Source organism: Microcaecilia unicolor, chromosome 13, assembly GCF_901765095.1.
Source record: "Microcaecilia unicolor chromosome 13, aMicUni1.1, whole genome shotgun sequence".
Lineage (NCBI taxonomy): Eukaryota > Metazoa > Chordata > Amphibia > Gymnophiona > Siphonopidae > Microcaecilia > Microcaecilia unicolor.
Genome location: NC_044043.1, coordinates 53,748,486 through 53,767,067, shown reverse-complemented (window position 1 = coordinate 53,767,067; position 18,582 = coordinate 53,748,486). Strand labels below are relative to the sequence as shown.

General features: G+C 44.5%; 1 protein-coding gene across 1 annotated transcript in view; it reads right to left on the bottom strand.

The window, feature by feature from the left end:
• Positions 1-1,246: 1,246 nt before the first annotated feature.
• Positions 1,247-18,582, bottom strand: part of LOC115456558 (transmembrane protein 211-like) — a 193,712-nt gene continuing 176,376 nt past the window's right edge. Inside the window, exon 3 of the mRNA XM_030185715.1 lies at positions 1,247-2,453. Coding sequence (XP_030041575.1) covers positions 2,227-2,453 — 227 coding nt within the window. The 3' untranslated portion in view covers positions 1,247-2,226. The remainder of the gene's footprint in view (positions 2,454-18,582) is intronic.

Here is an 18,582-nt window from a genome sequence, read left to right as displayed (position 1 = left end):
TTGTTATCATCAGAGCCAGCATCATTAAGCACAGATTTCACAGGAAATAAAACCAATACAACAGGCTCTTTCCCCCATTATCAGCATTTCACGCAAGCCTTTAGATCAGGGTTTTCCAACCAGTGTACAATGGCACCCTAGTATTCCTTGAAACCTAGTCAGGCATGCCATGGAAAAAAGTTATTGTCTAATGCTTAGGACCAGGTCTGCAGATGAATTCTGCTTGCAGCACAACACAGCAGTAAGAGACCACAGCAAGATTTCTCAGCAGATATGAGGTCACATAGACCTCTCTCCTTAAGACACAGCATGAGCCCTGGAATGTGGGAATTATCAGGCAGCATGTAGGATATAGACAGGCCCTGCTTTGTCTATGCAGCACACTGTACTTCCTCTTCCCTGTTTATTACCAGCCTCTGGTGGGACTTCCCTAGCTTAACTTTCAGCCATAGGAGACCCTGCCATATCTGGACTGCATATTCCACAGTGCTCACTGTGCCACACAACATTTTTGTTAACATAGGTGTACCTTGGACTTGAAAAGGTTCGGGAAGAATAATGAGATGTGAGCTTTGAGATCTTGTTATGTGCATGGGCATCTTTAACTCTTGGAATAAATAATTCAAATTTCCTGTAGCAGAGGTTTTTTCTGTACTCTGAATAAAAAAAATGTGCATTCATTTCTCAAAAATGGAAAACTCGTTTGTTCAATAGGTGTCATAATACTACATTACAAAATAATTGGACGTGCTATTCTGAAACTACCCAATGTCTGGAAAAAAATGGGACCCCTTACATAGTTTCAAAGTACTTTGCAATTGTTTAAACATTTAGGGCCCCTTTTACCAAGCTGTGGCAAAAGGGGACTGGTATTGGTATGTGTTTTACACGTGCGCCTAGGCCCCCTTTTACTGCAGCTGGTAAAAGAGAAGTCTCGCTTTCCTACAGGAAATGACTGGGCAGCCATTTCGAGGGGAAGCCCTTACCGCCACTCATTGAGGTGGTGGTAAGGCTCCGGTGTTAACCTGGTGTTAACCAGGCAGTGTGCAGCACTGCCCGATTACCACTGGGTACACTCCAGCTCTACAAAAATAAATTTTTGTAGCACCGGAAATGACGGCGTGCTAGGGGTGGGAAGTACCTCTGAGCTGCTGCAGTAGCCCAGCGGTACTTCCTGTATAGCGAGCGGTAAGCCCGTGTTGGGCTTACTGCCGCTGAGTAAAAGGAGCCCTTAGTATGACCTTTAAAAATACATATAATGATTTTTTTCTTAGTTAATTCATAATTTGTGTTCAAAGTGACCTCCTTTAACATTGTCACATTCACGAAGTCTTCGACACCGCTGAGCTATTGACTCAATGAATTTGGAGGTTTTCTTAATTAAGAGCACAACTGTTTTGCGAGCTTGATGTGCTGGTGCTCCATCCTTTTGAAAAATTAAGTACTCAGAAATGTCTCAGATTTCAGGCAGAATTTTCTGCTGCAGTTGGACGTGTTTTTGTTATTTGTAAAAATATTGGGGTCCCATTATTTTCTGGACACTGTAAATTCATTGGATCTGAATATTTTAAATAATGTTTTTTTATCGTATCAGTTTTGCTGAAAAGTGTTTTGCGACATTTGGAAACTGAATTCCATTTAAAAATATGCTCAGTAAAATACACAGCAGTCATTATAGAATCAATATACCCAAATGTTTAAACTGCTTCTCAGAAGATTTGTCTGAAATATGCTGTTACAGAAAAGAGCCTAGTTTCTTGCATATTAATTGTACATAGCAATCAACAATTCACAGCTTTAAAAGATGCCTCAGCAAACCAGGGTTGCTCCATAACAACTGACTTCAAGATATATCACCGGGTTTTCAAAAAGTTAATATTGTATCCAAAGACCTATAAAAATGAAACTGGGTTTTTTTTTAATGATGTGATACTTGTGAGACCTACAAAGAAAATTATTTGGGAGGTAGACAGATACTTTTGTTGAGGATGAAGGAAGTCCATGGTAGTAAAAATCCATACATATAAGGAGCAGTAGAAAGACTGCTCGGTTACCATATTTGATTCCCAATTGCTATCATGCTTAAGGAAGACTAGCAATGCACTTTTGGTCTTTGTGAGTGTGACCTTTTTCTGTCTAGCCGTACAGCTAAAATGAAGTGCTCAAATACCATGTACCTGTTTATTTTACATAGGAATGTTTTTTTTGTTAAGTATTAATAAAATACTATAAAATGGTAGGTATGGGTGTGAGAGAAATGTGCTCTTTTGGTGCATATTTTGCAAAAAATGGCAAAAAAACAGACAGCATGACCCCAACGATTGCCAGCATGTACCCCCATCCAATCTGGCAGTCTCCTGCGTAGTAGATGCTTGAATTCTCACAGTATTTCTTCACAGTTGCAGAGTTGAGGCCAAAAGGATAAACCAAAAGCCCAGATGCCATGATGAATACTGGAAGAGGAAAAAGAAATTTGATCATTAAATATTTTACATCTGAAAATATTTTTATTTGCCAAGTATTTAATTAGAAAGGCTACTAAAGAAACTTCAGTCGGGTTAATCTGAATACCTAAGGAGTGTAAGGTCAAAACCTGGCACTTTACTTACATAAGTGAGCTTTTCTAAACTTGTCCACTTTTCTAGATGTAAAAAATGTTTTTCATACAGAAATAGGCTCTTATAAAATTAGAAGTCCATACATGCATAAAAGTAGGTGCACTGCCAAGACGGTTGCCACTTTTGTGATCTGTGTGGAGGCATTTTCAGGAGGTAGTGTGGGAAGAGCAGGGACAGAATTGTAGTGTACCTATGTATTTATTTAAAATATTGGAGTCAGGCACATATTTGTGGGTTAAGTCTATAAATTGGTGCCTCCATTTAGGCAGCTCAATCCTGTGGGCTTAGCAAAAATTCTATAACAACATCTTGGTTCCAAAATTCCATTATAATATACAAACATATGTTGGCATTGGCGTACTCATGGTTGGGTGCACCCTCTTTTGCCATGTCAATGGCAAATTTAAACTAGCATTATTTAGATTTTGCTCACACCTTTTTCAGTAGTAGCTCAAAGTACACTTGGAGGGGGATAATCGAACGGGGACGCCCATCTCCGAGGATGGGGACGGGACAGACCGTATTATCGAAAAAGGTGGGTAGCCATCTTTTCTTTCGATAATACAGTTGGTGCCGGCCAAATGCCTAGGATTTGGGCGGATTTGAGATGGTCGGCATCTTTTTTCAGCGATAATGGAAACCGAAGCCGGCCATCTCAAAAACGACCAAATCCAAGCACTTTGGTTGTGGGAGGGGCCAGGATTCGTAGTGCACTGGTCCCCCTCACATGCCAGGGCACCCTAGGGGGCACTTTTAAAAATTAAAAAAAAAACACCTTGGGTGCTGAGCCCCCCAAATCCCCCCCAAACCCACTCCCTACAACTCTACACCATTACCATAGCAATTGTGGGTGAAGGGGTGCAGTGGGTTTGGAGGGCTCCCATTTACCAGCACAAGTGGAACAGGTAGGGGGGTGGGCCTGGGTCCACCTGCCTGAAGTGCACTGCACCCACTAAAAACTGCTCCAGGGACCTGCATACTGCTGTCATAGTAACATAGTAGATGACGGCAGAAAAAGACCTGCACGGTCCACCCAGTCTGCCCAACAAGATAAACTCACATGTGGAGCTGGGTGTGATATTTCAGGCTGGCATAGAGGCTGGCAAAAAATGTTTTTAAAGTTCATTTTTTTTGGTGGGAGGGGGTTAGTGACCACTGGGGGAGTCAGGGGAGGTCATCCCTGTTGTCCTCCGGTGGTCATCTGGGCAGTTTGGGCACTTTTTTGGGACTTGGACCTGAAAAAAAGGGTCCAAAAAAAGTGGACCAAATTCTCGCTAGGGCCACCCTTCTTTTTTCCATTATCGGCCAAGGGCGCCCATTTCTTAAGCACGCCCCGGCACGCCTTCACTACCCTTCTGACATGCCCCCAGGAACTTTGTCCCCGCGGCGGACTGCAGTTGGGGGCACCCAAAATCGGCTTTCGAGATTTGGGCGCCCGTGAGAGAAGGGCAGCCATCTCCCAATTTGGGTCTGAAGATGGCCGCCCTTCTCTTTTGAAAATAAGCTGGCTGGTGTTTCCCTGTCCCTGGAGGGCTCACAATAAGTTCTGAGGCAATGGAGGGTTAAGTGACTTGCCCAAGATGAAAAGGAGTAGGAGTGGGCTTTGAACCAGCCACCTCTGGATAGCAAGACCAGTGCTCTAACCACTAGGCCACTCCACTACTTAAGTATGGCAAGTGACATACATATAGTATTCTATAAACTACAGGGTCCTTTTACTAAGCTGCAGTAAAAAGGGCCCTGCGCTAGCAGCGGTGGCCATCTTTACCACACGCTGTTGCCCTTTTTACCGCAGTGGGTAAAAATGCTTGAAAATAGCCATGGCTATGCAGTAAGATTGTTCTTACCATGTGGCCATACAAGGGGGGGGGGCTCTTCCACCACCCATTGAGGTGGCGGTAAGGGCTCCCATGCTATCCCAGTGCTAAACCAGTTAGCGCTGAGCTAGAAAATAGCTATTTTCCCTAGTGCAGCAAATGGCATGCATTGGGGCTGGAACTACCGCTGACACCCACGTTAGGCTGGTGATAGTTCCAGATTAGCGTGCACTAAGCCCATGTTGGGCTTACCACCACTTTGTAAAGAGGCTCCTACATGCATAACTGGGAGACATGCTCATTGCTCACCGATGCGCCACCCATGTGTATGTTTCCCCTTGCATTTAGGCACTTTGGCATTTAGGTGCTAACTTATAGTATAGAGCCTATGTGCACACAGATGCCTAACTGTCAATCAATGGTGGCTTTTGACACACTTAAGTGGTGCATAATTCCAGGCTTCAGCTTATATAATTCCCTTTAAGGCCTCTGGAGAGGGTGAGAATTTGTGCACTATTGGGATTAGTTCTAAGTGCCTGGTTAATAAGGTCATATTACGTGTCAGTGTTGCCTTTCTAACATAGGTACTTTTTTGGACATTTCATATAGGTGCCCTGTTATGAAATTATCTCTTCCCAGATAGGTAAACGTGAACACACAGTGCCACTTCACACACTTTCTTACTTGCTGCAGGGATTGAGTTTGAAACTATGCTCATACAGTTGAATTTTGAACAATGTTTGTATATTTACTCAGAAAGGTATTCACACAAACTAGTAGATGAAAATTTGTGCAGGTACTTTTCTTGTGATAATGTTCAAAGTGGTGGTACATGCATACTTTTAACTGTGAATATCTTCTAAAGTCCACACATAATTTTCACCACTGCAGGCATGTATAAAACTATCCACCTTAGTGTATTTTGAAATGATATAAATTAGGATGTACCGATTTTGGAAACTCTAGGAAAATGTTCTCAAATTTAAGTATAAAGGCTACTTTCATACTGCTTTGCCTAGCTCGAACAGCTGGAATGGAATATATTCTGCAGTACCTAAAGGAAGAAATGTTAATTATTTTCAGTAAACGCATAGCTAAAGTTTTGGGGGGGTTTTTTGTAGATATACCACATATCAGTTTGTAAGAACTAGGGATTGTACAATGAGTAGGAATACTTTTGTGGGGAAGTTGTTTCTTATTCTCCTTAGTTTCCAAAAAGTGTGGAATGTGTTCATTACTACTTTTGTGACCTGGGGTTTGAAAGTTAATTTTTGGTTGATGATAAGCTTTAGGTTGTTTGCTAAGGGGTATGTTGTCCTGTCTGTGGATATATGGGGTATGGTGATTTGTTTGTGGGGTGATGTTACCACCAGGAAATGGGTCTTGTCTCAGTTGAGTTTGACCTTAATTGCTGTAGCCCAGTTTTCTAGTTTGTGTAGGTTTCTTCTGATTTCATCTGTGATGTCTTTGGTGTCACTTTCGAATGGGATAGAGATAGTCACGTCATCTGTGTAGATGAATGGGTTGAGACCTTGGTTGTCAAGTTTTTTGACTAGTGGGGTCATCATTATGTTGAATAGTGTTGGTGAGATGGAGGATCTCAGTGGGACTCCTGATTGATCTGAGCTGAAGGCAGTGGGTGGAGCTTGCCGCCATATTGAATGACCCCAAACATTGGCAGATGTTATTGAAAACAATAGCAAACTTGGCTTTTGCATTCCTTCTGTTGGGGGAGGGGAAGTAAGAGGAGTTGGAGGGGCTGGGGACTTTTCAAGGGGTCTGTGAAGGGGGAGGGTTGTATTCAAAATGTGTTTGCCACTGCTCCAGAGCTCGCTTTGTTATTTGCAGTGCTGTATTGTGGATTTCAATGCTGCACTATATGCCTTTATTTTTGCTTATGATGACAATAAAGATATTTCTATATAAAAACAATAGCAAATGCTTAGGACTGCCAATATGTTTTTTTTTTGTTTGACAGCTTTTTTTATTTATTTGAAAGCTTCCCATACATATATATTATGAAATAAAAATTAAAATCACTAAAACAGCATTAAAAAAAGTATTGTCAGCGTTTCAGCTATAAACCAAGCACCCGGGAGAGACAAGTTACAAGTTGGAGGTGAGAAGAAGTGGATAGAAAAGTGCTTGGGTGGCAGTAAATGAAGACAGAATCTTGTCTAAGATGTTTTCTCTTTTTTTGTACCTATTCTTCTTGTTTATGGAGTATGAGGTATTTGGATTTTTCTTCTCTGTTGCTGTTAGCTGATAGTTTGTTTAAAGTACACCAATGTGGTGACAGCCCGTGGAGAGATGGCTTCAGCTTTTTGATGTCATGCCGTCTCCCATCATTAAATATCTTTGGCCTGCAAATACTATAGAAGGACATGTTTATCCACTCCTACCCTAGCTAAGATAATATTCAAGCACCTTTTTGACATGTGCAACTTTCTTAAATTAGTCCCCTTATTTTCTAGCTCCTGTTACTCTATATATCTATATGTTTCAACTTTGCTTACACCCTATGCTGTCTATTAAAAATGTTGTATTACATATTGTGCTGACATTGTAATGTAGCATACAATGCCATACTTTCCTGCTTATAATCGAACAAGAAAAACGCCCAAGTTCCGACCTAAATCGGGAGATGGATGTTTATCTCACAAAAATGAATAACACGGTATAATTGAAAGCCGAACTTGGACGTTTTCAACTGCACTCCACCGCGGAAGCGTACAAAGTTGACGGGGGCGTGTCGGAGGCGTGGTGAAGGCGGGACTGGGGCATGGTTATCACCCGAACAGAGATGGGCACCTTTCGCCGATAATGGAAAAAAAGTATGCGTTTGTAGCTAGAATTTAGGACACTTTTCCTGGACCCTGTTTTTTCACGAATAAGGCCTCAAAAATTGCCCTAAATGACCAGATTACCCCCAGAGGGAATCGGGGATGACCTCCCCTGACTCCCCCAGTGGTCACTAACCCCCTCCCACCACAAAAAAAATGATGTTTCACAACTTTTTATTTTCACCCTCAAATGTCATACCCACCTCCCTGGCAGCAGTATGCAGGTCCCTAGAGCAGTTGTTAGGGGGTGCAGTGGACTTCAGGCAGGTGGACCCAGGCCCATCCCCCCCTACCTGTTACAATTGTGCTGCTTAATGCTTATTAATCGTCCAACCCCCTCAAACCCACTGTACCCACATGTAGGTGCCCCCCTTCACCCCTTAGGGCTATAGTAATGGTGTAGACTTGTGGGCAGTGGGTTTTGAGGGGGATTTGGGGGGGCTCAACACACAAGGGAAGGGTGCTATGCACCTGGGAGCTCTTTTACCTTTTTTTTTGTTTTTGTAAAAGTGCCCCCTAGGGTGCCCGGTTGGTGTCCTGGCATGTGAGGGGGACCAGTGCACTACGAATCCTGGCCCCTCCCACGAACAAATGCCTTGGATTTATTCGTTTTTGAGCTGGGCGCTTTCATTTTCCATTATCACTGAAAAACAAAAACGCCCAGCTCACAAATTGTCGAATAAAACATGGACATCTATTTTTTGCGAAAATACGGTTCGGTCCGCCCCTTCACGGACCCGTTCTCGGAGATAAACGCCCATGGATATAGACGTTTTCGTTCGATTATGCCCCTCTTTGTATTGTATATGAATATTTTTACTGCTGTAGTTGTTTATTGCATATGTTTGACTTATTCTTGCTGTACGCCGCCTTGAGTGAATTCCTTCAAAAAGGCAGTAAATAAATCCTAATAAATAAATATACTTGTGATTCTGTAAGTTAGTGTGTATCTCCCCAATTGAAGCACAAGTATTTACTTCTGCTGCTCTATAATGGGCATAAGTACTCACGTCTAAACACATACACACATATACATCCAGTTCACTAGTCAAACATATAAACGGCGAGTGACCGACTCACTCGCAAATGCGCAGTAGAGACTTCCCTCTCTGTCTCGCCCCCGCGTCAATACGTGATGACGAGGGCAGGACAGAGAGGGAAACTGCGCCACCGAGGTTGATACCGCTCCCCCCCCCCCCCCCACCCGCCCACCCGAGGTCGCCGCTACCATTACCCCACACACACACCCGGCCCGGGCCCTCTCTCCGCTACTAAACTTACACATCCATTCGCCGGAACGCAGCACGCACATCAGCTGAGCTGCCTTCGGCCTTCCTTCCCTGCCTGTGTCCCGCCTTCGCTGACGTTACGTCACAGGAGGGCGGGACACAGGCAGAGAAGGAAGGGCCGACGGCAGCTCAGCTGATGTGCGTGCTGTGTTCCGGCGAATGGATGTGTAAGTTTAGTAGCAGAGAGAGAGAGGGCCCAGGCCGGGTGGAGGGAGGGATGGCGGCGACTCCGGGGGGGGGGGGGGGGAAGGGTAGCGGTGGCGACCTCACAGGGAGGGAGGGAGGGGGAAGGAAGGAAAACCCCAATACCAGCCCATTTTTACGGGCTCAACGGCTAGTATTCTATAAAGGAAAGTAGGCCTGTCCCTGAATATCCAACTATAGAACCAGCATTTTAAAAAACACTACAAACTCAATATTGCTCCCTACATATTAGTGGAGCCAATTCTGGAGCCCAGGTCTAAACCTCAATCTCCTAATTCTATAAACTTGTGCACCCAAATTTACACTTGGTGTGCAAATCTGTATGCACAGTTTATAGAATAGTGTAAGTTGTGAGCATAATTTAATAATTAGATGTGCACTGGCATTAATGACCAATGATTATCTTTAATTGGTGTTAACTGGCATTAATTGGCAGTTGAGCATGTAATTGCTATTAGTTGTTATTCTATTAATTGTGCATGCAAAGTCCATGGCACACAGCTTCAAGAGGGTGTGGACATGGGAGGGGAATGAGTGGGTCAGGTGTGTGTCGGGCAGTTATGCGCACTGCTATAGAATACTAGCATTTTTGTGCCTGTCTAAGCTGTGTTAAAATTGATATCATTTTTTTAAAAAAGACCTCAGTCACACCGAACAAGCAAAAACCATAAAGTAAAATTAACAGTACAGACTTGCTGTACTGTAGCTTATTCGTCTCATCTCCATGTTGTATAGTCTTTTCTACAATAAGATGCCAGTACTTTATACCCTTAGGCATGACATGCAATGGCCTCATTACATTTCATCCTATGATTCAAACCATTCCCTCTTGCTCACAAAGGACTCATATGCTGAATGGCCCATTATTATCAGCAGAAAGTAAGCTCTCAGTGCTAATGTCTGTTTAATAGTGCTGTCTGCTAGGGGAGTACACAAGGAGGCTCCTGCTGGTTACTGTGTCAACATTATCTCTTTTGCATGATTTAGGAATAACAAATATCAATTTACAGTATGTCAGAATCCAGCAAGCAATGCCTATGGTATAATATGTGACATCCAAAAGTCTCCATAATTCTCACCAAATGTAGTTGATTTTTTTCTTCTAGACAGTTGCCACTGATTCAGTAAAAGCAATCAAATTCTAGGGGAAATAAATGTCCTAGAAATTTTTTCTCATACATTTCATTATTGAAAGCAATATTTTGGACAGAAACTTTAAGTATCTAAAATAGGAACGGTTTGGGATCTAATCACTAAAGAGTGATAAGTTTGGTCATTTGTTATGCCTTATTGATAAAGCTCAATTGTGCCTTATATGTGCTGCATTTTTATAGTAGTCACCAAAATGAAGGTGCAAAAGGGGGGCAATTATTGCATTGAAAAAGACTTATTGGACTTTGATTTGTCTCATCTTCCTTAAGGTTGTGCAACAGGAGAGAGACTGCAAATGGCACAATCTGCAGTTTTTAGTACAGATGTGCAGAGGGCGCCATTGAACCTTGCCTGTAGGCAGCAAATGTATCACAAAGAAGTACATACAGCTCAGCAAGTTCTGTCTTTCTTGAATGCAACAGAATTACAATATCAAACCAAACTGCTACCCAGATACTATATTTATAATTCTGAGGACTGTGCTCTACAGCTTTCTTATAGATACCTAAAGGACAATTTTTAAAAGCCATTTCTGCACATAAAGCAATTCTTTTCACTTAGAAATAGGCATTTATAAATTTGCTTGTTAGGTTTTTATTCTAATCTGCTTTGGAATTAAAGCAGAATATAAGCAGTGGTGTGCTGGAGCTGTCTCACACCAGCTTGCAAGATCAGTTTGTAAAATGTTTAAGAACTTTCGGAGTAGGCTCTCCATGGCTATTTTTTTTTTTGTTACATTTGTACCCCGCGCTTTCCCACTCATGGCAGGCTCAATGCGGCTTATATGGGGCAATAGAGGGTTAAGTGACTTGCCCAGAGTCACAAGAAGCTGCCTGTGCCTGAAGTGGGAATCAAACTCAGTTCCTCAGGACCAAAGTCCACCACTCTAACCACTAGGCCACTCCTCCACATGACCATAACAACCAGCTCCCAAAATTTGGGCTCAGGCCCCCTTCTGAACTCCCTTTTACTTTGCTGGGGGGATGCTGAGCCCTATTAGCCAAATAGATTGCCACCATTCCCCACTGCTTGTTTCTGGCTCTGAGTAACATTCTGGGACTTCTCACGCATGCTCTGAGTATGAACAAGAAGTCCCAGCACGCTGCTCAGAGCCAGAAACAAGCAGCAGGGAGCAGCGAAAATGTCCCATTTATTTGGCTGGTGGGGCTCAGCATCCCTGCCAGCAAGGGTATGCCTAATGTGATAGCATGGGGGGAGAGGAATGTGTTGCCCCCCCCCAGTTCACCCCAGGCCCCCCCCCAAATTGCAGAGCTGACTACGCCTGTAGAGAGAGTCCGTTGTTAAAAATTTAGCAGCACAACACTGAATATAAGTATGTAAACTAAAAATATAAATAAAATATAGAAAGAAGAAACATGATGGCAGAAAGAGACCATAGACATGATACTCAAAGCATGTATAAGATAAAAACAATCCAAAAACACAAGAGCAGCATGGTATGTCTGTGGCCACAGATAAAAATAACTTTGCCCATGCTCCATAAAGAATCTTTCCCCCAAATATGTTTACTCTTGAATCATATAAATGTAGGTGTGAACATTCCCTGTGCCTAATTTAATGTGTATAACTACTGGGGTAATGTTATAAAAGCTATTTTCTGTATGTGAAACAGAGTTTACTAAAATTACTCCCCATATACAAAAATCCCATTTCCTCTTTTGCTGCCCAGTATATTCAATGGCAGCAGTTAAACGGATAATGCTGCTGAATATATGAATAACATTAAGCACCAGTACTATCAGTGTGTAGTATAGCGTAAGGACACCAAAACCTTCAGCACCAACATGGAGGAAGGAATTCCCACAGACAAGGCAGGATGCCCTTCTGCATATACCCATTTTGGGCAAGTAGAGAATAATTCTGGGGGCCTTTTACTAGCAGCGGTAGGGATAACATGTGAGTAGCGTGTGCCACATCGGCACTACCGCAGGGGTAGCATGGGTGTCCTGCGGTAGTTTCAAAGTTGGCGTGTGCTGTTTCCTGCAGTAGAAAATAATATTTTATTTTCTACCACGGGAGTAGTTCCTGGCGGTAATCAGCAGCGTGGCCACATTGGTACACGCTACCTGATTACCACACAAGTAGCATGTGACCCTTACTGCTAGGTCAGTGGATGGCATTAAGGGCTTAGGGACGCTACTTTTAATTTCAGCACATGGCCATTTACTGCCCCATTAAAAAATGCCTTTTTTCTTAGCCACAGTAACAAAAAAATAGCCCAGCGTGTGCCAAAAACATGAGCCCACACTACCACAGACCACTTTTTACCACGGCTTAGTAAAAGGACCCCTCTATAAAGGAGTGCCTATTTATCTAAATGCATTTATTTTATTAATTTATATTCTGCTTAACAACTAAGCAGAGTACAATAAAACATACATTAAAAGATACAATTTTTTTTTTAATAGCATACATCAAAACAAGGTAAAGAGCAAGTTGAAATGCGTTATATCACTATGGAGCTCATTTTCAAAAGAGAAAAACATCTCAAATGAAGTGGCATTTGGACATGTTTCTCTGAAAACTGTCCAAATCACAATTTTCAAAACTTGTATTTGAAACATTTTTCTCTACAGTGCATGCACATCACAAGGGGGCATGTTAGGGTGTGTTGTGGGTGGGACTTGAGCATTCCCAAAACTTTGATGTTTTTCTGCCATATTGGAACAAAGTCAAAATGTCCAGGGCTTAAAGTTAGGTGTTTTAGTCTAGACTTGTTTCAATCACGCTTAAGTCACAAAATGGTGTCCTAAATGACCAGATGACCACTGAAGAGATTAAGGCATGACCCCCTTCTTACTCTCCCAGTGATCACTGGTCCCCTCCCACCTCCCAGAGATGTGAAAGAAACAGTACATACCAGGCTCTATGACAGTTTCAGGTGTTATGGCCACTCCTATTAGAGCAGCAAGCAGGTCCATGGAGTAGCCTAATGGTCGGTGCAGTGGACTGTACAGAAGAGGACTCAGGCCCACATCCCACTCTAACTGGTACAGTTGTGGTGGAAAGTGTGAGCCCCCCCCAAACACACCAAAAACCTACTGTATCTACATATAGGTGAGACTTGCAGGCATCAGGGCTATTGTAGTGATGTACATTTGGGTACAGTAGGTTTTTGGTGGGTTTTGGAGGGCTCACCATACAACATAAGGGGGTAACGGTGAGATGTGTACCTGGGACCTTTTATATGATGCCCACTGTAGTGCCCCCTAGGGTGTCCCACTGCTCTGCTGGGATGTCTGTAGTGCAAGTCTACTAAGAACCAGGAGCATAGCCAGACCTCGCCAGGAGGGGGGGCCAGAGCCCGAGGTGGGGGGGCACTGTTTAGCCGCCCCCCCCCTGAGCCGCCACTGCCACATTGGACCCCCCTGCCGATGACCCCCTTGAACCCCCCTCCCGCCACCAACCCTTCCCCGCCATCACCGCCCGCCCTGCCGCCGCATCAGATACCTTGTTTGCTGGCGGGGGTCCCCGAACCCCGCCAGCCAAAGAGAGTCTTCTTCAGCGCCGGAGTTGCGCCTTCGTCCAACGAAGTTCCTGGTGCGATCAGCTGTTTTGACGCCTTACATCCTGCATGGGGCTACATGCACGGTGCAGGACGTAAAGCATCGAAACAGCTGATCGCACCAGGAACTTCGTTGAACGAAGGCACTACTCCGGCGCTGAAGAAGACTCTCTTCGGCTGGCGGGGTTCGGGGACCCCCGCCAGCAAACAAGGTATCTGATGCGGAGGCGGGGCAGGCGGCGACAGCGGGGGAGAGTTGGTGGCTGGAGGGGGGTTCAAGGGGATCGTCGACAGGGGGGCCAGGGCCAAATCTACGGGAGGGCCAGACCCCCTCAGGCCTCACATAGCTACGCCACTGCTAAGAACGCTGGCTCCCCAGACATCTCAGTGGCTTGCTTTTGTGTGTCTTTCCCTTCCAAAAATGGTCACAAAAATAAAATACACTGAGCACAAAACATCTACAAAACGTCTAGGAAATGGCCATTTTCGAAAATCGGATTTAGACGTCATATTGAAAATGCCCCTTCACATATCCTTTCTTTTTGTTCTGAAGAACTGAAAATGTCAGTCTTAAACAAGAGAGATAAAAACTGCAGGGAACATTTCTATGCTAAATGTGGCCACTTTAAGAACTGTATGGGTTCAAGCTCTCGTATTATACCTCTGAGGTAGGCACTAGCCAAAACATAGCCATGTCAGGTATTATTGTCTAAGTTTTATATTTAATAAATTGTTTTATCATTTTTATTGGTGTTTGGTTTTACTATTTTTGCTTGTTAAAAATATGATAAATAAACATATGTTTAGTAGGATCTGAACCTACGTGTAAGAGCCTCCATCTGGCAAACATTTTGTGCTGTCACATTTATTTGTATTATTTTTACTGCCCCCCCCCCCTCCACCCCAATGATTCTGCTTATAAGAAATTGAGAGCCTTTTGCCTTCAAAACAGGGTCAGTGCAATCATTAGACACCATTAGGTAGTTGCCTTGTGTAGCAGCTTTTGGGAAAGAGCAAAGAGCAGCTGCAGGGAAAGCAAAACAATAGGTCTTGTCAGCCACTCAAATTTGAAGAAACAACAGGGGGTCCTTTTATCAATAGGGAGTGTGGGCAGTTTTCAAATTGCCCATTTAACCAAATTATTCTGGGAGGGGTGGGGTTGGGGTGGTCATGATTGTTGGGTCAGCCAAGGGGCCTAAAGTTTAATTGGTGGATGAGGAAGGACACAAACTGAAGTGTTGCCAAGGACATTTAATATCCTTCCGCTATCCGAAGATCTGAATGCATCTTGGATTTAACAGACCACAGTTTTAAGATGTTGAGACTAATCTATACAGAGTAGTTTAAACATTTACCTGTTCCACACTAAACAGAAGCACTTTTAAAGTAACTGCAGCTGCTGTTTGTTTTCTGTTCTGCAGGATGACCTTTGAGAAAAGGAAGCAACTGAAAGATCTTTTAAACAAAAGGAAAGGATGTGATTTTGTGAAATACAAGTGCAGCCTGGGTCTGGCCCATCCACTAGCTCCGGTCCCAGGACACAAACATATACTTACAGCAGTTCCTTTCTCTCAGGTCACTCTTAGTCTTACCACACTCATCAGTTCAGGAGTGGGTCAGTGGGTCAGTGGTCCAGAATAGCAATCTGAGGACTGGGGGACCATCTTACTCTGTTCAGCCCTTCAGTCCAGGAACCACACAGTACTCCGAAACCAGTCTAATTCAATTTCTTCTGTTGCTCTGCTTGAGAGCTTCCATACCACTCTCCCTCTTGGGTTATTTACAGGACACTTGAGCCTGGGGCTATGTACATAAATGCAAGGCTCCTGTTCATGCCTATCCTGTAGAGAGATTTTGGGGTCCTTTTACTAAGCCGCGGTAAAAAGTGGCCTGCGGTAGTGCCAGCGCATCTTTAGAGTGCACGCTGGGACTTTTTTTTAAGGGGCTGGAAAATGGACGTGTGCTAAAATTGAAACCAGTACATGTCCATTTTCGACCTGAGATCTTACCGTCACCCATTAATCTAGCGGTAAGATCGCATACGCTACCCGTGTGGTAAGCACGCAGCGTGCACCAACTGCTGTTTACTGCCGGGTAAGCGGACCGCAGTAGAAAATAGAAAATTATTTTCTACCATGGGAATCAGCACATGCCAAATTCAGAATTGCCGCCCGGCTCACGCGCTAGCCGGGTGGTAGTGCCGATTTGGCACACACTGTACACATGTAGGCCCTCCCAAGCTTTTGTAAAAGGGCCCCTTTATTTCCAAAGGCTGCACTCCTCCTCACAGTATAACTTCTCTGTAGTGGGCTCAGACCCCTTTAGTCTGACCCTCCTCCAGTGGTAACCCCATTTTGGATCCAACCTGGTCAAGCTCTTCCTAGCTCCGGTCCTCTGCTCCTGAGCTGGGCCTTTCTCTACCCAGCCGTAGCACACTCTCCTCCTGGTTGCCACTTTCTGGAGCCGTAACCGGCCTCTTACAGCCAAAGGATATCTCTGCTTTCCAGGATTCCCTTCTCGCTTTCAGATCTATGGCAGGGGATGTGCAAGTAACTTCAACCTGTAGGCAACCAAAGACACCTCTAAAGGGCAAACAATCCTCCTTATCTCTTTCCAATCTCTTCCCTTGTCACTCTTCAGTCCCAGGTAGAGAATGACATGGAGATGGGGACCCATGGTAATCTGTGGTAAACCATGGTAAATCTGCGGTAACATTTTTTGTTTACCAAGGTTTACCGTGGGTGCAGGAGCAAAACGTTTGGAGCGGTAAAACACCTTGCTCCCACGGTAAAAAATAAAAACTGTGATTCTGTGGGTCCAGCATCTCCTCCCTCTCTCATTCCTTTGTTCTTCCTTCCTTTACCTTCCTCCCCATTGCAATGCAAGGAGATTTCCCATAGGCCTGCTCCAGGGCCTTCCCTTCCCACCTCTGCTGACTCCCACCTTACATAAGTACATAAGTATTGCCATACTGGGAAAGACCAAAGGTCCATCAAGCCCAGCATCCTGTTTCCAACAGTGGCCAATCCAGGTCACAAATATCTGGCAAGATCCCAAAAAAGTACAAAACATTCTATACTGCTTATCCCAGAAATAATGGATTTTCCCCAAGTCCATTTAATAATGGTCTATGGACTTTTTCTTTAGGAAGCCGTCCAAACCTTTTTAAAACTCCGCTAAGGTAACCGCCTTTACCACATTCTCTGGCAATGAATTCCAGAGTTTAATTACACGTTGGGTGAAGAAAACTTTTCTCCAATTTGTTTTAAATTGTAGCTTCATCGCATGCCCCCTAGCCCTAGTATTTTTGGAAAGTGTAAACAGACTCTTCACATCTACCCATTCCACTCAACTCATTATTTTATAGACATCTATCATATCTCCCCTAAGCTGCCTTTTCTCCAAGCTGAAGAGCCCTAGCTGCTTTAGCCTTTCCTCATAGGGAAGTCGTCCCATCCCCTTTATCATTTTCGTTGCCCTTCTCTGCACCTTTTCTAATTCCACTATATATTTTTTGAGATGCAACGTCCTGTTTCATGAAACAGGAAGTTAAAGCAGAAGGCAGGAGCCAGAGGAGGAAGGCCCTGGTGAAGGCCTATGAGGAATCTCCTTGTGTCGTGACTGGGAGGAAGGTAAAGGAGGGAAGAACAAAGGAAGGAGGGAGGGGACACCGAACCTGCGGTAATCATGGTTCTTATTTTTTAGGATGGTACTGCTGGACCCGTGCTGAAGAAGGGGGTAGTGCTGGACCCATTCTGGAGAAGGGGGGATAGTGCTTGACCTGCACTGAAGAAGGGGGCAGTGCTGGACCCGTGCTGGAGAGGGGGGGGGGTAGTGCTGGACCCACACTGGAGAAGGGGGGGATAGTGCTTGACCCATGCTGAAGAAGGGGGCAGTGATGGGCCCGTGCTGGAGAAGGGGGGGTAGTGCTGGACCTGCGCTGGAGAAAGGGGTAGTGCTGGACCAACACAGGAGAAGGGGGTTGTTCTGGACCCACGCTGGAGAAGGGGGGTAGTGCTGGACCTGCGCTGGAGAAGGGGGCAGTTCTGAACCCACACTGGAGAAGGGGGGCAGTGGTAGACCCACATGGGGGAAGGGGGCAGTGCTGGAGGGATGGCTGGAACTGAGTGAGGAGCAGCACTGAATGGAGGGAGGGAGGGAGGGAGGGCTGGAGCTGAAGGGGATACAAGCAGCACTGTAGGGAGGGCCAGAGCTGAAAGAGACAGAGGTAGCACTGGAGGGATGGCTGGAGCTGAAGCGAACAGAGGCAGTGCTAGAGGGAAGGGAAGAAGAGAAGAAAGGGAGGGTGAGATGCTGCTTGCAGATGGTATATGGAGTGGACACAGAGGGAGCAATGCTAGACATGAGAGGGGATATATGGACACAGAGGGATGATGCTAGATTTGGGGGGGGGGATAGAGATACAGGAGTGATGGCTGGACACGGGGAGAGGGGATAGGGACATAGAGTGGTGGTGATGAATGTGGGAAGATGGTCACATGGGAGATGCTGGACAGGGAAGTATAGGGGACACAGAGAAGAGATATGCTGAACATGAGGAAAGATTGGTACACACAGAGATAGAGGATGGGTGGTGAGCATGGAGAAAGAAGAAATGTCAAATGGGCAGGAGACCATGGCAAGTGAGTTGAGAAGACAGAAGGAAACAGCAAGCATAGCCTGGGACTAACATCATTTAAAAAATAAAATGACCAGAGAACAACAGGAAGGAAAAAAATTATTTTCTATTTTGTGATTAGAATATGTCAGATTTGAAATGTGTATCCTGCTAGAGCTGGTGTTAGATGTGGCTTTGGCTTAGGGCAGAAATTTGGGAGGGGATCCTAAAGCCTAAAATCAGGCCACGCCTTCTTCAGCTTTTAGCAGGCTTAGGGCTCTCTCTGGCCAGGGGGCAGTTGTCCTAGTTGCACTCCCCTAATACCATCCCTGGCATGTGTGATTTTTATATTTTGCCCGGTATAGGAGGAAATGCATCTCTTTCTATTTCTTTGGTGTGGCTTTTTGGGGTTTTGGTTTAATATATGTTTATCATATGTGTTCTGTGTGTGTGTCTGAGGTATGCTGTTAGCATGAATTTTCTATGTAGCTTTCTGTAGTAATTTGGCTTGTTTG